At 44.4% G+C, this 18,719-nt stretch overlaps 1 protein-coding gene across 1 annotated transcript; it reads left to right on the top strand.

The window, feature by feature from the left end:
• Positions 1–1,185: 1,185 nt before the first annotated feature.
• mpp4b (membrane protein, palmitoylated 4b (MAGUK p55 subfamily member 4)) lies at positions 1,186–16,340 on the top strand. Its single transcript, XM_036540762.1, has 22 exons — positions 1,186–1,245; positions 2,123–2,250; positions 2,482–2,603; positions 5,408–5,485; positions 5,602–5,685; positions 6,005–6,136; positions 9,852–9,933; positions 10,345–10,430; positions 10,574–10,645; positions 11,264–11,460; positions 11,819–11,877; positions 12,183–12,200; positions 12,447–12,488; positions 12,626–12,646; positions 13,050–13,064; positions 13,305–13,346; positions 13,735–13,908; positions 14,241–14,321; positions 14,549–14,642; positions 14,837–14,945; positions 15,264–15,398; positions 15,692–16,340. Exons 2-22 carry the CDS (start codon positions 2,196–2,198, stop codon positions 15,881–15,883), a joined length of 1,890 nt encoding a protein of 629 aa, XP_036396655.1. The 5' UTR covers positions 1,186–1,245; positions 2,123–2,195; the 3' UTR covers positions 15,884–16,340.
• Positions 16,341–18,719: the final 2,379 nt, after the last annotated feature.

Genomic DNA, 18,719 nt, shown 5'->3' with positions numbered 1-18,719 from the left:
CATGTATTTCAGGTGTATTCATAAGGGCGTTCTCTGTAACTGTTACAATACAAGAGTGCTGGACAAATAATGAACAAAATGACTCCCATGGTATTTTGATCCCCCCCCATCCCCCCCCGTTATTAATGTGAACTATCCTTTTAAAACGTGGCATGCAGTTACTGGGAGTATGAGATACTGACAGTGGACTTAGCTTTTGTTTCACATATTGTAGCCTCTCACAGAGCCATAGATAATCTTATCTTAAAATTCAGATCCCAGTGTGTCGGGTTTAAGACTGGAAACTGGGGCGTTACTGAGGCACCATCAGGGAATGGAGAGGGACATAGGCTGAGGATTATGGGTAGCGGGCCTGACTCGTGACAGGGGGAGAGCTGTGTTTAACCTTTGAAGGATAACTGCAGCATGAAAGTAGGCTTCCCTGCTACACTTTCTATGTGTTACCACTAATTTCTTCCCCATTAACTCAAAGGGTTATAGTTCCTTAGCTACTGAATTCACTCATTTGATGAAATTTTTTTTTTGGCTTCATTTTGGATTTGTGTGGATTGAATGGGAGTAATCATTTAATTTTCTGATAAATGCACCTTACGTTTCAGTTATATGGTGCTACAAGAGCAATTAAACTATTTTATCAATTATAAATTGTATGTTTTTAAAGAGGATCACATAATTCTTTTATCCAAAAACCAAGCATGCAGCTGAGATGGACATTTTTCCTGAATCTCGATTATGTAAATGTGTGAAGTGAAATGGGCAGAACTGGATGTCTCTTCAGTTTGGCCAGTTCCCCAGGATTGCCGCGCCCACCCAAGAGCCCGCTGGCTTTCAGCCGGCCCGGGGGCTCGCTGTAGCAGGCGCCATTGAATCGGTTATGTTAATTTTTAAACACAGTTTCTGGCCTGCTGTGTCCACTCTGCTGCGTGTGCTAAAAGCAGAAAGAGTTAAGAAGCTTTGAGCGCCAGGCCGGCCAGTGGAAGTACTCCCGGGGAGAGTGTGCGCGCGCCCCGGATTAAGCAGGATAGAGAGGGATTATGGGCCGCTTTTGCAGGGGGTGGGGGAGAGGATAGTAAAATCACGTATATATGTTGTTACCGGCGCCGTAGTGGATTCTTGCTGTGAAATAACCCACCGTATTGCTGGTTTGCCTTATAACAATATATATATATATATAAACAGCCTGAAGATAATAAAAAATTATAACAGAAGCTGAAGAGGACATCTGGAGGAGGAAGTGAGAGATAGGTGAGTAAGCTGTGTTGCTTCTTCATGCTTGGTGGTGTTACCGGTCACGGATACAGGCCTCAGTCCGACGTGCTGAGAGGAGAATGCCGGCAATGGAAACCTTTTAGTATATAAATGAACTGCTGTCTTTTTTACCTCTGGCTGAGCAAAAGAGTGATTGCTAGGTAATGTGTTTGTAATTGGTTAATGGGATGTCTGCCAGTTGTTAGAAGTTAACTTCACACAAAAAAAGAACAAGGCAATGACCGGTTATTATGTAACCTAGAAATATGGTGTTAGATTGTGTTATGAGCTTTTGAAACGTAACCCTGTCTGTTCACAAACATTTAGATGAGAGCTGATTGATGTGAGAACTGGTGCCGATTTAAAAAATTGCTTGGATCTATAATTTTGATCATTGTGAAGGTTAAGGTGGCCTTCCCAGGGAGTTTTAGGCAAGTTATTGAAGGCCTACACATGAACCCATGATGTCCTGTTGATTCCTCAATGATAAAGTGACAAGACTGAAAATCTTATGTATTTCAATCACACTGTACAGTTTTGTCAGTTACTCAAATTTCACATGGCTGATACTAAGTAATTCAATGCTATTGCAAGCCTCTTCATACATATAAAATATTGAGGATATTCTTAAAATAAAACCATTTCTGAAAGCATAATAGATTGCATTTATATACCACCTTTGGAGAAGGCATTGGCACCATGTTCAAAATTTTAACACTGCCTTTGAATTTGATGCTAAAAAATCACTGACTTCAAATGATATTTCATCAGAAATGCACTAATATATAAAAATGCTTCAGTATGCTTGGTTAAGAATGTTTCATTTGCTGACTGATGTTGTCCCTCTGGGGAATCTGTGTTCATTCTGTGGCAGACCTTACAGAGGGCTGTGTTTTCACATTTATGGGAATTAGACTTCCGTGACCCAGATCACAGCAACGTTCACCATGAGGCAGTCCATTGAAGCTGAACCAGAGACGCCACCAGGACTCTGCGAGAATGGTGATTGAAAAAAAAAAAATGTCCTCATTTGTTTTTTTTTCTCAGAAAATATGGGTAATGCCATGTTTGTGCAGTATAGCAGATGGGCCTCTCCCTAGCACTATACTAGGTGACATTAGCAAACTACCACATAAAAGAAAAAAAAAATGTTGAAACTGAAGTGGGGTTTAGTGACTTGTACTAAGTGACTTGTACTAGTGACTTGACTTGGACCCTGTGTGTCCCCCCCAGGCCTGGCTGAAATACTGGCCACCGTGGTGGAGGAGGTCAGGGTCTCCATCAGCAGGGATATTAGTGGAGCTGATCTCCTCTACAGTCTCCTCAATGCTCCTTGGCTCCACTCACTGCTCAAGGTAAGCTGGGAAGAGATTCACTCACTTGCCAGTTGATTGACTTGCTTTATAGATGGGTTCTGATATTCCTCGTGCGTGGACCTCAAGGAGAAATGGAAAGAGTTGTGCGCATTTCAGGCTTGGGACCATTCTCTGGATTGATAGCTTGAATAAACATCCAGCTCCATCAATGATAAAAGTTGATTTATTCTAAAATAAATAGAAGACAACCTAGAAACTGCAGGAAATCAAACACATACAATAGCATAAATCACATTTCAAAAAAATAAATAAATAAAAAAAATAACTCATGGAAGTAGCAAAAGTAACAGGTGCTAATTGGTAAAGTCTTCAGTCTGTGGGGGAAGGTAGTTGGTGATTTTGCTGTTTTGATCACCATGGGAAATTCAATCCAAAGACAGCCATTGTGGTTGGGAGGAGCCACCTGCCTGGAGGGAGCAGTCAGTTGTTTCAACATTGCCGAGTGGAGTGATCTGGCACAGGGTTTGAAGGCTTCTTGGGGGTTTGATGGGGCCCATCCACATTCACCATCCTGTATTACAGGGGGTCTCAGGCCTGTTAACAATCTAAAGCTGCTTTGTGACAACTTGTGTTGTAAAAAGCAACATACAAATAAAATTAAATATTACAGCACCAAGGTTTTGAACCTGATGTGAGTGGTAACACAAAGCCAGTGAATAAGGTGATGCAACCGAACTCACGAAGGGTGTAGACAACTCCTGCAGCCGCAGTCTAGATCAGCTGCAGAGGTTTGACAGCACCAATGGGAAGACAAGCAAGAAGGGGGGTTGCAGTAGTGTAGACATGCAAGGAGCAGGTTAATGTACAGGAAGAATCTGAAGAATCTGCCCACTCAGGTCACTGCTGCAACCTGAGAAGAGAAGGATAGTCATCTAGGGTCACCCCAAGGCTGCTGACAGTGGAAGTGCTATGAATGAACTTGTCTGTAACATCCAGGCTGAAGGAGAGGTCTTGGAGGTCTTCAGGAAAGTCAAGATGGAGGAGAAGATGAGTATCAGCATAGAAGCGAGAGTTGTGGGTGGAGAAGACAGAGGGTGGCGAGTACAGAGCCTTGAGGCACTCATATGTAGGCGTGGTGGTGAAGCTGGCTGACACTTCAAAAAAAAAAAAAAAAAAAAAAAGCAAAAAGAGCAAATGTTCAAAAGCCAGCAATTTTCAAATCAGAAGGAACTAGCCTCAGCAGTTAACTGCAGAATAGAAAAGCTCCAGTCACTAGTGATGTTACATTCGCGACCGCTCCGAGTCTTTTGAACGGCTCTTTGGTACAAACGAAGGGATCCGAGTCGTACTTGAGAGCCGTTCGTTTTATTGCTGCACCCAAATTTCACTGTGTGCCCTACGCTCAGTCAGTGTAGCACAGTGGTTATGGAGCAGGAATTGTAACTAAAGGGTTGCTGGTTCGATCCCTGCTGAGAGAGAGAGCCATTGTAAAGCACAAATACCCAATGACATTAGGTCTGGCAATACAAGTATCATTACACGATATGATTATTTTGCAGATAAACCTAGTAACCTCCGCCCCCTAAAAGAACGATAAGGAAAGGAACGGAGCCATAAGATCCGGCTCCCTTCATAGAGCCGTTATTCCCATTACTAACAGCTACTGTCATACCGCTACCCCTACTGCTTGATTGCTACAGCTAATTGGCAATGCAGCTGTGAAGACACTCTTCTCATGATCTACTCAATCAGCCTTTAACTAAATACCAGTGGTACTTCAAATAGTACACCCAGCCAATTAGCAAAACTAAAACTAAAGCACTAGCACTAAAACTGCACCAAACACTAAACACAGAATGAAAAAACTAATAGATGTCACTGAGTAAAAAGCTACAAGCAACACTAACAAAACACAAGATTAAACATGCAGTTACTTCAAATAATGTTGCTAACCCTGTAAGTGGATACCAGCAGTGAAACTAACCTGATCCAGCTCACTCTGCATCAGATGAAAATACACCTGATGTAATGCACACCTGATGAAATACAGTCTTGTAATCAGTAGCTCAATCTGTGCTGTGGATTTCAGTTCTTCAAGCAGAAAATATGATGCAGGTGTCAGTCTGATGTAGTGAATGGGAATAACATCAGCATCATTAAAAATCAAATAAAAAATCAGTTTGAGAACCATTAATTACACTGCTTTCTGTGAAAAACAGTTCTCAGCTCATTCTAAAATGGGTAGTTGATGACCTCATTATCATTCAGTTGTCTGACCAGTCCTGTATCATTTGCAAATGTAATTAGATGTCCGCCGGGGTGATCGCTTATGCAATCATTAGCGTATAGTGGTGATAACAGGCAGTCTTTGGGGAGCCTGTGCAGGTAATTAGTTTTTCCAGCATCCAATTTCCTGAACCTGCTGTAAAAATGACCTTAATGATAACGATGCCTGTCACTGTCACTGGGATCACTTGCAGAGTGATTTTTTTTTTTTTTTACATCCAGCTCTAACAATAAAGTCTTTGGAACAGAAACAGCCCTGACATACAACCCCGTTGTTGCTATTGTTCAATGCGCAATTTAGAAACGGGAGACTAAATTAGAGATTTTCCTTGAAACAAGATCATGTGTTTGACAAGGCATAATGTGGTACTCTGCTCTCCTCCTGACTAGAGCCTTAATGCATGGAAATAAAGCTGATCGGCAGTTGAATTAAGCTTCACGAGATCGGTCCTGTCCACAAGTGACTGGGGATTAATAGTGCAGGTCAGGGCAGCAGGAGTGGCTGGGAATGACAGTCTGGCATTCAGGTGTCAGGTGTGTCCCTGTCTCTCCCCCAGGTATATGAGTGTCTCCAGCAGTACATCCGACACACTCCCAGGCCCTTCCTCTCCTTCGCCTCCGGAATCTCCCAGGAGGTGAGTGCACGAGTCTGTCGTGGTTTGGCGCCCTACGCGGCACCGTCTGCCTGTTGCAGTGTGTCCTCCGTCGTAGTCATAACATCGCGTGACGTCATGGCTCCGCTCTGTCCCAGGTGATGGCCGAACTGAGACGTGTACCCTCCCCGTCCCCTGCGGCCAGGGAACTCTACAGACTGCTGAGGGACGCCCACCTACAGGTGAGTGATGAGAAAATGGGAAAGCAAACATTTAAATTTAAAAAAGGGGGAAAAAAAACAGTGACAGCAACAAAAGTAGCTATAGTATATAAAGTCACTGGCTGACAAAAGCAAGTCATTCAGCCCAACTTGACTTGTCATTCTGCATATATCTGACATAACAGCAGTGTATTTTTTCAATAGTGCTTATGCATGAAAAATAATTAAAAAGCAGCAATAGTATCTTACTGTGTCATGTGTAACACATGTTTTGTGTTTTGGGATTCTGTAAAACAAAGGTGTGTGAACGGAACCTGACCCGGGCTTATCCTCTCCCCAGGCGCTTCTCTCAGCCCACGACACTGTGGCCCAGAAGGACTACGACCCGGTTCTGCCACCCCTCCCGGACAACCTGCCTGAGGATGAGGAAGCCATGAGGATCGTGTGCCTGGTCAAGAACAAACAACCCCTGGTGAGGAGCTGCTGAGTGTGGCGCTGGACCCTCTCACCTCAGCAAACCTTTATGCACTCTGTGTGGAAACAACCGTTGTACACTCTCACACTGTGTAAAAAACAACTTTTACACACTCTCAGCTGTGTGGAAACAACCTTTAAACACTCTCACACCATGTAAAAAAATTGCTTTTACACACTCTCAAAGGGGCCAAACTACCTTCACATACCCTTACTCCTTTACGACCTTACGTTTCTCGCTGGCATGTATGAGGTGAACAAACACAGGTCGAGGTTAGGATTGATGCGGGGACTGGGGGCCCTGGGGGTGGGGGTTCAGTCAGAATTTTGACCCGGTCGTCGTACTGACCATCCTGGCCCTGGCGGGGTGTTTTAGAGGTCAGAAGGGGTTCCTTCCCTGAAACCCTCCCATCAGTGCTGGGTTTGTGCCGTGCCGGGTCAGAGTGCTGACGTAACCCTGGCCCTGTCTCTCCTACACAAGAGAAGGGCTGCAGGGGTGACGAGGAGTCGCTGGGACAAGCTGAGGCGCCTCACCAAGGAGAAGCTAGTGCCGGGCAGACGGGCGGGGTCTTTGGATCACATGACCGGGAGGGCTGTGGCCGGCAGGGCCGGTTACGCGTCAGCTGAGCGTCTGTCCGCCCCGCTGTCTGGGCAGTCCTGCCCGGTGCCCCTCTACCAGTCAACCGGCAGCTGTAAACTGTGCCGACAGAGCAGTGCACTCTGGGAAGACGGCCTGTACCATTCCGCCCCATCTGTTTGCGGGTCTGTTCTTTTTGGTAAGAGCCGAGACGTGATGTGTCGTGCGGTATTTCTGATACATAAGTTCTTCAGCTTGAGAGCTCCTTACCCTCCCTTCCCAGCTTTGCTGAGTGGAAGTGTCCTAAGCTGTGACAGAGGTGTCCGCTAAATAACTTGTCATCTCTTTCGTATGCTGGTCGCTAATGTGATCCTCCCCCTCCCCCAAAAAACACACAAAAAGTAATAAAAAGAATGTTGTCCCTAATACTACGTGTCCCTTTCAGCCGTTTTTGTAATATTTTTAATGGTTTTAACATTTTTTTTTTTCTGACTGGCCCATTAACTTCCCTTTTTCTCTTTGTGATGTGGAGACAACATGCTTGACGAGAGTGACAGTGGAGAGGAAGGAGAAAATGGCTGCCCCTTGTCACCACTGCCTCGCATGAAACTGCCATACCAGCCTTTCAGCGTGACCGGGCCGCATTGCCCCAGCTGTTACTCCGCCGTGGGGGGGTGCTGCTGCCAGGCTCCGCTGTCGGTGGGGCCCCCGGGGTTGGGCCGGCACGCCCACACGGCGCCCCCCAGCCCCATGCAGCAGCGCAGGGTGAGGGAGGGGCAAGGCTGCCGGGACGCGGCCCCGGAGCTGACCAAGCAGGAGAGCCTGGACGAGCTGCGGTCCACCGTCCAGACGGCGGCCAGCAGCATGGAGCGCAGCTCGGACGACGTGCGCCTGCTGGGCCAGAGGATGGCGGCGGCCACGGAGATGATGTCGGAGAGCGTGCAGGAGAACGCCCAGGCCCTCAGCCTGCTCATGGAGGTGGTGGACAAGCTGCGGGGCATCATAGTGGCCAGCAAGTCGCCGGCCGTGCCCCACGCCGCTCCCCACGCCGCTCCCTGCACGACCCCCTCCTGCCACTCCCACTTCTTATCCTCCTCCTCCTCTTCGTCGTCCAGCTCGTTCTGCGTTTACGGGGACGCCCCCGCCGTGTCTCTGGGGAAACCGTCTCAGCCGTTCTCCGGCCCGGCCTCGCCGAAGGGGGGGTCAGTGAGGAAGGCCCCACCCACTTCTCCTCTCAGACGTGCCGACGCCCAGCCCCACCTCTCCAACGGGCTGCTCGGGTCCAGGCCGATGTCCAATCACAGCAAGACGGGCTGCCTCTCCAGCAAGAAGGAGAAGAAAAAAAAGAAATAAGCCAAGCTCCTGCTCTCCTCTCTCCTCTTTTAACACCTCGCCACACTTTTTTCTTCCACTCGAAGACAGCGGCCTCTCCTCTGCAGGGAGTTTGGCATCCAAAAGGCAAATCATTTGTAATATACAGTTCAGTTCTGTCTTTCAATACCTGTGAGTTGTTTAAGGACACGGTCCTGAGACTTTTACATAGCATTGAAGTGCATGCCAGGTATCAGGTACTGTATGTTAAAATCATTTTTATTTAACTGACTCTACCCCAGTTATACTCCCTTATTCCCTAAGCTAAGTCATAACTGTGTGAGTCAGCTCAGGTCCTGTGCTCTAGTGTTGTAATTTTATATTTATGATCACAGTCCCTCAGTTGGTATGATAATGTCAGCTCAGTGTCAGGAATGTGAATAATTACATTTTAATAGATTCCTCCTTTTAATAGACAAACATTCCTTGAATATTTGTCGAGATATCTTGTACATGCGGGATTTGAGCTGTGGTCAGAGAGTTCACTCACTTACTTTCTGTTTCCTCTCCCTGTCAGATCTGAGCAAAATCAGTCTGCCCCAAGGTGAAGACACCCTGTATTAGATACTAAGAGAAAACGTGTGAGTGTGACTTCCATGAATCATGTGCACTAGAGGGCGCTCATTTCACTTTCCAAGCCTTCACTCATGCAGTTTCCCATCCTGCAAACCTTCAGCCTCTGCTGTGCCTGTGAGCTCACTGTACGGTGGTTGTGAGGGTTTGCATTTCATACTGCAGAATTGTGTGACTCCTCTTGCTTGTGGACGTTTCTCAGGCCTCCGTCCGTTGTTCTGTGGCACGTTGGCTGGGGACAGCTTCATCTTGTCTTCATCACATGATCTCCCAAACGCATGTTGACTCATGCCCGCCTCTTGTCTTGCTCTTCCCTATGGGCTCTGGCCTGACACATCCTTCATCCTCCATCTCATTTCACCATGTTGTCTTTGCTCTGAGAGCGTTCACGCTTCTTTGATGTCTGGCTCACTCGGTCAGCTTTGCTTTGCTCTCACATGGTTCCTGCTATAGACATTTATCTATTTTTTTTTTACCCAAATAAGGAGGTGTCAGCTTTCGAGCCCTGACTCCGTGTGGAAGGAGAATGAAAGGATAAAACTCTCCACAGACACGCAAACTATGAGAGCTCACTGGTGGCTCACTGAATGCTGGTGGGAGAGGTGAGTTTTCGCCTGCTGAGGGGAACGACTCCTCTGTGTCCGAAAGGCGTCTTCAAACTTTCCCACCGTTCTCTTCATTTCCGCTTTCAGTGCCCACGTGTGACTGTGACAGGGGAGTGTGACGGTGTTGGGATATGGAGCATGATTTGCCATTTCTCATTGTTGAAGCCATAATGTCTTGTGTTATTTTTTTCGCCATTTGTTTTCTTACCATTCTGTATGCCCAGCCTTTACTAACTTTCATTATGTTAAAATTAACCCCTTTAACCCGAAAGCCACAAATTGCAGCCAAAGCAGTTGACGTCATTCTCCACTGAATAACTCAATCATTTTTCCATGTAGAAACTTACTGTGTGTTTTGCTGTGTACATAAAGCTCGTCATGCTCAGTGGCCCGAATGTCTAATCAGAAAACATACGGTCAATACATAAGTATAAGTGAGCTGCACCGGGTTGTCTTTCACAGATTTGTGTGTGGTGACTTCTTTTGAGCTGCGCAGTAACATTATTAACAACCAATACGCACTAGTCATGATGTTTTCTGGAAAATGTTTCAGGTCCTTTTGTTTCTTTGTGTGTTTGCTTTCGTAGGGAGCAACGATAAGGAGGAATGAGGCGACAGGTGAAATCTTCATAGCGAGGGTGATACATGGCGGGCTGGCGGATCGTAGTGGTGGGTCAAATGCGCACACACACGCACACACATACATGTGCATACACGCACACACACACACACACACACACACATGCACACACATACACGTGCATACACGCACACATACACACACGGACATATACAGGATCTATACACATTTGACATGTAATGAATAGAACTACAATTTACAGACGATTGAGATTTTGAATCACCTGTAGGCTGTAGGTTTACTGTCTATGCATCTGTATGCGAGTGTGTGTGTCTTCAAGTCTACTGCATATGATGTGTGCATAGATGTGAGTGTGTGTTTGTGTGGTGAGGCTACAGTACACAGCATGGGCTTGCCTGTATATATGCGTGCATTTCTGACTCATGTGCTTTATAGTGGGCCTGGTGTATGTGACACATTCATGTGTATCTGTGTGGCAGGTCTGCTGTATGCAGGGGACAAGTTGGTGGAGGTGAACGGCCAGTCCGTCGAAGGGCTACAGCCTGAGCAGGTCATACAGATCCTGGTGAGTCTCCCAGAATCCTTCACTTCATAAGCGTGCCAGCGTTTCGGAAAATACCTGTATGAGTAGATCTGATGTGATAATAATCATTTTAATGCTGTATTATGGTGTCCTTCACACACTGCTGTATGTGTTGTGCCACACAGGCACGCTCCCATGGTACCATCATGTTCAAAGTGGTGCCCATCTCCGACCGGCCAGTCAACAGTCAGACAACGGTAAATGGATTCTCTGCTGCCATTGTTAGCATAGCATTGTTAGCATAGCAACATTCATTTTGCTGGGTGTGAATAAAGCTCAAGCAAAAATTCCTCAGTCTCCAAAAGGCTATCAGCGATATGTCTCTCATTTTTTCTCTTTCATCTGCTGTACCCGTCTTAATATCTGCCATCAAAGCCATCTAAAGACTTATGTTTAAATGCTTGAAATCTGTTTCTTAGGCAAATATAAATAATGAAGTTGAGGCCTATGTATGAATTCCTGTCCAAAACATTTCATTTAAAAAAATAATTTTGGCTACCTTGAAGAATGTAAACTATAAGATAAGTTTTAATTTGTTTAACACTTCTTTGGTCAATGCATAATTCATAATTCATAGTTTCAATGTCTTTACTGTTATTCTAAAATGTGGAAAATGGTAAAGAAAGAAGTATTGTGTTGAAGTAAATAAAAAGAAACCATTGTATGAGTAGTTGTGTCTAAACTTTTGACTGGCGCTGTATGTGAGAGGTTATTGTAAATTACTGTAAAGTATTCCTAAATTATTCTTTTCATGTATTCATAATTCTTTTATTATTATCTGTTATTTCCATCCTCCCTCGTCCTCTCCCTCCCAGCTGTATGTGCGGGCGATGTCGGACTACAGTCCCCAGCAGGACCCGGCCATCCCCTGCGCCGATGCCGGGATGAGCTTCCGGAAGGGTGACGTGCTGGAGATCGTGGACCAGACGGACGTGCTCTGGTGGCAGGCCAGGAAACTGCCCAGCACTTCGGCCTGTGCTGGCCTCGTCCCCTCCACCAGCCTGCTGAAGAGGTGGGGGGAGGGGGGAGCACACGGTCACTGCTGGTGTCCACCAGCCTTGGACTACACCTCTGTTTTTTATTTTCCAGTGACACTGAAAGCACTCAGAGTGACAAAAGAGTCAGACAATCATAAATTACTTTTGATAATTAATGAACTAATTTTGATTTTATTCAATTGGTTGCAATTTGTAGTTTTACTGACCGCATGTCAAATGTATAAGGATCTGAGTGTGTGTGTGCACGCACCTGCGTACATGTGTTTATTTGTGTGCGCGTGCGTGTGCATGTGTGCGTGTGCGTGTGTGTGTTTATGCTCATGCCTGCGAACATCCCACCCCTGCTGACTCCCCTGTGCTTTTCCTGCTCAGGAAACAGAGAGAGTTCTGGTGGTCACAGCCTTTCCAGCCCCACACCTGCATCACAACCTGTAAGTGAAAACCACCCCACCCGTAGCTTCAGGTGTGTGTGTCTGTCAGTCTTTGGCCCTCTCCCCATAATCCCTACCTCCATCTGGTAACATCTGTGCTGCAAAGCAAACTGAACACAAGCTCCATTTTTCTAACATATTCGTGCAATGCATAACCGTGATTATTTTACCTTTCTTTTACATAACATGTAATAATGATTTGATTATTCAATAACATTTCCTTTAATGTGTAAAGCATGCAACAGTCCCTTCAGTAGTTGGTGTGTAGTTTTATTGTTTCATTTCCCCTCATTGCTGACCTGAAGTGAGCACTGTTGATGAAGGTGAGTCTCAGTATAGCTGATCTTAGTTCAATCAATTATGTTACAAATTTACAATTGCTGGTAAAAGAATTCATGCTATGAAATCCAGATTGAAAAAAATAATAATTTTTACATATGCAGACTGAAATATTCAGAGTAGTTTCCAAGGTCTGCAATAGTGAAGCAGTTCTTTGTGAAGCAATGCTGCCATTCATACATCCCTGGAAACCTTGGGATATCTCCTTTTTGCTCTGTTCTTTTTTCCAGAAGAAGACATGATGGCTATTGATGACAAGTGTGTAGAAACAGGTAATTATGTTCCTCCCGACTGTCCATGCTTTCATTAATGTTGCAATATAAAACATTCATTAAACAGTGATTCATACTGCACCTTTTAAATAGAAAATGGAATTCAATAAAATGTGGTGTTATCTTCTTTTCTACAGATGAAGAAACTTTTGAATCTGGTAGGTAAGTCTTTAACATAATGCCTTCACATAGATATGCATAAGAAATTTGTAAACAGCTGTACACAGTACAAAGTATAAAGTGGTACATAATTGTATCCCTTGCATTTATTTAAGCAGGCAGTTGTTAAATCGGTATTGTTGAATATAAGCAGAATCCAGAGAATCCGTATATGTCCTTCACACAGCAAATGTATAGCTGGCTTCTGATGTTGTTTGTGATGCAGCCTCTTTTGAGTGAATCTTATGATTGAATCGGCTTGGATCAGCCTAACTGAAACACAATGCATGATGGAAATGCAAGTTCTTTGAACACAAAAAAGTGGCCATACCTCAATGTGGATCAAGCTGATCCCTCACAATGTGTCTTTTATTACCTTTATGCTCTGCTTTGGCATTCAAGAGGAGCTCAGGGAAGGTGAATATGTTCTTCTTTTTCATGTGATGTCATCTGTACTTTGGACTTTTTTCCTAGTTTTGTTCGTAGGAGGATGGGGGATGCTCTATAGCATGATTCTTTGGTACTTTGTGTGTGAGGCATTTCAAGGTCTTTTTATTTCATAGTTATTTTATAGAGTTTTTATTTTATAAAGTTCATGGTGCAGAGGCATCCGTGTTCATAACGCTGTCTCTTGTTTGGCCCACTTCCTGTTCACAGAGGAGGGTGAATTCAGCAGCAACGTCGAGGGCATATATCTCGGTACAGTATACTGTTACAGCCTTTACTACAGAAGTAAAAATGGTTTTACCAGTTTTTGGTCAGTTGGTTGGTTCGTAGATTATTTGATTTTTAGTCAAGTCAGTTGCTTGGTTGCCTGGTTGAATTATTAATTGATTAGTTGATCTGTTGATCGTGTAGTCAGTTTGTCGGTTGATTGATGCTTGATTGATTCATAGCTTGATTGATTGATTGGTTGATTGATCAGTCAAGTGGACACTTTGTTGATTGAACGATTGAATAATGGGTTGGGTGAATGATTGATGGGTTGGTCAGTTTAAGTGGTCGCATAGATTGTTGATTGATTGATGGGCTTACCCATTGGCCACTTTTCTGATTGATTGATTGATTGATCGGTCGGTCGTGGCAGCGGGGTTCCGGCGCAGCCTGCGACTGTGTCGGAAGAAGTCCCACAGCAGCCCCCAGCAGCTCTGCCACTCTCGCTGTGCCAGCAGCTGCTTCAGCTCCATGGCCAGCCCCTACGAGGAGGTGGTACGCTACCAGCGCCACCCGCAGGACACACACCGCCTCATCGCCCTCATGGGTGAGACTGCACTCCTGATTTCCACCACTGCTGCTTTTATTTGTCAAGTGTGCAGATGTGTGTGTGTGTGTGTGTGTGTGTGTATGAGTGTGCGTGTGCGCGTGTGTGTGCGCGTGTGTGTGCGCGTGTGTGTGCGTGTGTGTGTGCGCGCGTGTGTGTGCGTGTGTGCGCGGGTGTAGTGTGCATGTGTGTGTGTAAGTATGCATGTGAGTGTGTGTGTGTAAGTGTGCAGGTGTAGTGTGTGTGTGTGCGTGTGTATGTATCTGTGCTACCTCTGTGTGGGAGGGAGACGGCTTTTGGCAGGATTTAGACAGAGTGTATCCATCTCTCAGGCCCTTCTGGCGTAGGGGTGAATGAGCTTCGCAGAAGACTGATCGAAATCAACCCCAAGGTCTTCCACGGGGCAGTGCCACGTATGTACCCCTACCGTGTGTCCCCTCTGGTCCCTGATCCTTTCTTTTCACACCTTGTTCTTTTATTTTTTTTTGTTTCTGTCTTACTTTGTGTGCTCACCTGTTATATCGTGTGTGTTGTGGTAGCGAGGAGCAGGGTTAGTTGCATGAGTTATTATGAAGTGTGACTTTGCACAGTATGTTTGTGTTACTCTCTTTTCACACTGGGTTTGTTACGTCATCTCCAGACACAACAAGACCACCAAAGGTCTATGAGGAGTCTGGAAGAGAATATCACTTCATCAGCAAAGAGCTGTTTGAGAACATGGTGTACAATTGCAGGTACTCTGACTGTTTTGACTCTTTTGACTCTTCTCCACGTGCCTGGGATTTTAATGAAATTTTTGCACCCTGAAAACTGTGTGTTGACTTACAGTATAAACCTACTACAAACATGTTTCAATGTGTTGTGTTTTAAGATGTGTTTTCTGGTACATCCGTACATCTCACAAACATCCTCCTCTGGAAAAAAACAGGTTCCTGGAATATGGAGAGTACAAGGGTTACCTGTATGGCACCAGCATCGATGCCGTCAAGGACGTGCTGAACAGTGGAAAGATCTGTGTGATCGACATTGAGCCGCATGTGAGTTCTGGGTGGTCAGAAGGGACAGAATCTGTGTATCAATCGATAATCACTGTAGTTGTTATTTTTTATTATTATTGGCATTTAGCAGACACTGTTACCCAGAGCGACTTACACCACTTACAGTTTATTTTACAATGTTATCCATTTATACAGCTGGATATTTTACTGAGGCAATTGTGGGCTAAGTACCTTGGCCAAGGGTACAGCAGCAGTGCCCCAGTGGAGAATCAAACCAGCAGCCTTTCGGTTACGAGTAACCACCATGCTACACTGCTGCCACTGTAATGACTGTGAATTTTGTGCTTTCTGTATCAGGCTATCCAGTCTGTGAGGACGCATGAACTCAAGGCCTACATCATCTTCGTGAAGCCTCCCAGCATCGCCCGTATGAAGCAGACCAGGAAGAATGCCCAAATTATCACCAATTACTACGTCAACCGGCCTTTCAAAGTGAGATTTCCTTTCTTCTAAAAACGAATGGAACAGATAAACATTAAACAACCCCAACTAGTGCAGATTAATCAACAGAGTTAAAACCAACAATAAAACCATTAGGCCATAATCACTTTCAGTACGATTGAACTGGAATCAGTTAGTGTTTCTGTGATCCATAGATATTTATGTTATCTGAGCTCCAGGGTGAATCTCGATCTGTTGCAGGCACAGTGCATTAATCATCATGGCTGAGATCATGACTCCGACAAGGTTTAGACTTGGCTGTTTTTGGTTTGTCCTCGCTCCAGGATGAAGACTTTCAGGAGATGGAAGAGGCAGCGAAGAAGATGGAGTCTCAGTACTGTCAGTATTTCGACCATGTGATCGTGAATGACGGGCTGCAGGACGCGTGTGTGCAGCTGCTCACCATCGTGCGACGGGCCCAGGACGAACCCCAGTGGGTCCCCACCAGCTGGCTCCGTCCTACTGACAAGTCCTGAGACATGGAAGAGGAGGAGAGGACAGAGAGAAGAGGAGGATCCGAGGGAGTACGAGGGGATGGAGGACAGTTGATAGACGAGAGAGAAATGCAAAGAGGGAAACACAGGTGAGAGAGTGTATTTTGGTGGAGGGAAACAGGAGAGAGCAAAGCAATAATGCTGGGTAATGGAGAAAGGAATTCTGGGAAAAGAGACAGAGGCATGTAGACAGCGAGAGGAAAAACATTATATTCTCAGGGGTACAGCTCAGGTCAGCTGTGTGTCTGGTTCTGATAGTCAGCTGCAGAACTCGAAACAAAAAACGATGAAGCCCAAAGACAGCTCCCTTTGCTGGTGTAGTGTGCTGAACATAGAACATTTTTTCCCACCAGACAGTCTTGGATTTTTCATTTTTTCTGTCTGTCAGTGTAGGAATATTTTGTAAAAAAAATATTTATCAGTCCAATAACTAGAAACCCAAGCCACCTAAAGTCTGTTGTTATTTGTAGTTTTTCATTTATCACCTGTGTGGAATTAAGGTTTATTAATGTTTACATTATGCGATCACTCAAATAAGGTTCACAAATATTATGCTGACATCAGTTACTCTTTTAATTTTCTGTCAAGTTATTTTCCATTTTGTCTCAGGAAAAGCACATTACTCTGTCAGTGAATGATGGCTATACATGAACTAGCACATGGGGGTGGAGCTCATAGCACTAACAGTGCCCTGAGGAAGCTGCCTTCAGCATCTAATCTTGGAACCTGATGGAGGCTCATGGTACAGCCAGTACCCCCATGCGCCTCTTCAATGCGGTGAAGCGGACGCAAAGTGCTCCTCTGTTTGAGGTCTTTGTCTCAGCTGAGGATTGAGATCTCAGGTTGTCGGTGTCTGGAGCAGAGACTCCAGCCACAATGCCACTGAAACTGTGGTGTCTCTCATCAGCACCGTAGTGGACTGGACAGCCCTTCAGCAGTACAGGGCGTTGTGTGTTTTTTTTCTCACAGTGATAAATTTACATCATGTTAGAGGTGGGCTGTGTTTTTGCAGTCTGTTTTGTGTCCTAGTTTGATATGTTTTTTTCGAAGGCTTGTGAAAATGAGTCGTCCAGACGCATGTGTACACTAAAAAGCGCCTGACCCTTTCACTGAATTGCAATTCACTACTGAGAGTTCATTCCTATTATAGCCTGAACAGGACCTTTTCAAACATATTCCTTAAACCAGTAAAAAGACAAAACAAAGTTAACCGTAACCACAACCCTTTTTAATAGAATTAATTTAGAATTAATCGCTATAATAAATATAATAGCTATAAATTTCTTAGTTAAGCAATATATTACTTTTCCTGTTTTACGGTACTATCTTGTTTAGAACTACAGTACATGAATCTTGTATTATTCATTTGTAGATTTCACATGATGTTGTATTTATATTCAGAAATGAAAGTGCTGTTAAACAGAACTAACCAAAAATGAAATGACCAAAAACCTATGCAACCACAATGGTGACAGGGGAATATTTTGTTTTTTTTTATTACTATTTTCTATAGATTTGACAAGTTTGTCTTGTGAAATATTGTGACAGTTTGTATGAAGAATACTTTGATGAAATATAGATGATTGAGAAAAAGCTTATTGCTTAGCTTCATTTGTCTTTTGTCTATATATATTTATGACTGCATATATACAGTATGTTGCTGATACAAAGAAGTATCAGTGACATCTGAGTTGCAGTGTGTTGGTGAAATCAACATGTGGTGATGAATCTTGGGGCGTTCTCCACCTTCTTCTGGATAGCTGATGGTAGAACACTATAGGTCACTGCTATAGAGTGCATTCAGTGACAACCATTCGGACGTCTTAAACATATCAGGTATGATTGATATAATGTCTGTTCTGAAACAGAATCCTTGGAATAGGCTCCAGCATGACCCCATATGGACGTGTGTGGAGGTTTCAGCAGTAGGCAGTTGGTGTGTGTGTGTGTGTAGACGTTAGACAAAGGTAGATCTTAGAGCCCCAAGGACACATTGGCAGCTTTCCTTCACCAGATGGTGCTATTTCACAGCTCAGATTCAGTGTTTTCAACCATTGATAATGCACAGTATTTGGAGAAAAATGTTTTACAATGACACTCATAGGAGTATCAAAGGTGCATCTGTATCTAATAGAAACATGGATATGTCTCTTTTCAGATTGTTTCAAACATCGCGGTGCCCTTAATTTGTCAAATACCTGTTAACATGCGATCCCTTATGGTCGACACAATGCTGACTAGTTCATTTAAAACACAATCAAAGGGGCTTTTTTCCCCCACTGTGTCTCTCATATTAGGGAGGAGCTATTCAGAGAAAGCTGGAATCAGCAGCATCATCATCAATGTTTACATGAAAGTTTGTGTGATTGTGTTGGGATTCACTTAAGGTAGGCAATCTTAAAAGCAGTGCAGATGATGTCACTATACACAAACACACACACACATTGTGATGTAAGGTAATGTAATGTACATTGCGCTCACTTTCATTTCAGCACTTTTGCAGGAGCTCTGAATTAGTGCAATCCTTGAATGCGCTCACATAAAGCCAATGACCATCTTCCAGGCTAAACATGACGACCACACACGACTCAAACCATTACTCTGCATGGTACATGACTTCCGAAGTGTGCGTGATAAAGGTGCCATGCTGCCTGTTAGCTGGAAGTGCCGATGCAATTATATGTCCACTTTTTAAAGACAGTGTACTTCTGGAGTGTGAGTGACATCCTCCAGTTGAGACTTACTTATTAGGGTTTTCACAATGACAGAAATTATTTTGAAAATTTTATTATTTTATTATATTCATTTTGTATCATTA

Source organism: Megalops cyprinoides, chromosome 11 (assembly GCF_013368585.1).
Source record: "Megalops cyprinoides isolate fMegCyp1 chromosome 11, fMegCyp1.pri, whole genome shotgun sequence".
Lineage (NCBI taxonomy): Eukaryota > Metazoa > Chordata > Actinopteri > Elopiformes > Megalopidae > Megalops > Megalops cyprinoides.
Note: the sequence above shows the minus strand (reverse complement) of the source record. Positions and strands in the feature narration are given on the sequence as shown.

Excerpts from the sequence above, each read along its gene's own strand:
- mpp4b (XM_036540762.1), top strand. The coding sequence starts at position 2,196 with ATGAGGCAGTCCATTGAAGCTGAACCAGAGACGCCACCAGGACTCTGC. Across the intron at positions 2,251-2,481 it reads ACCAGGACTCTGCGAGAATG|GCCTGGCTGAAATACTGGCC; the intron begins GTGATTGAAAAA and ends TGTCCCCCCCAG. Across the intron at positions 10,646-11,263 it reads CAGTCAACAGTCAGACAACG|CTGTATGTGCGGGCGATGTC; the intron begins GTAAATGGATTC and ends TCTCCCTCCCAG.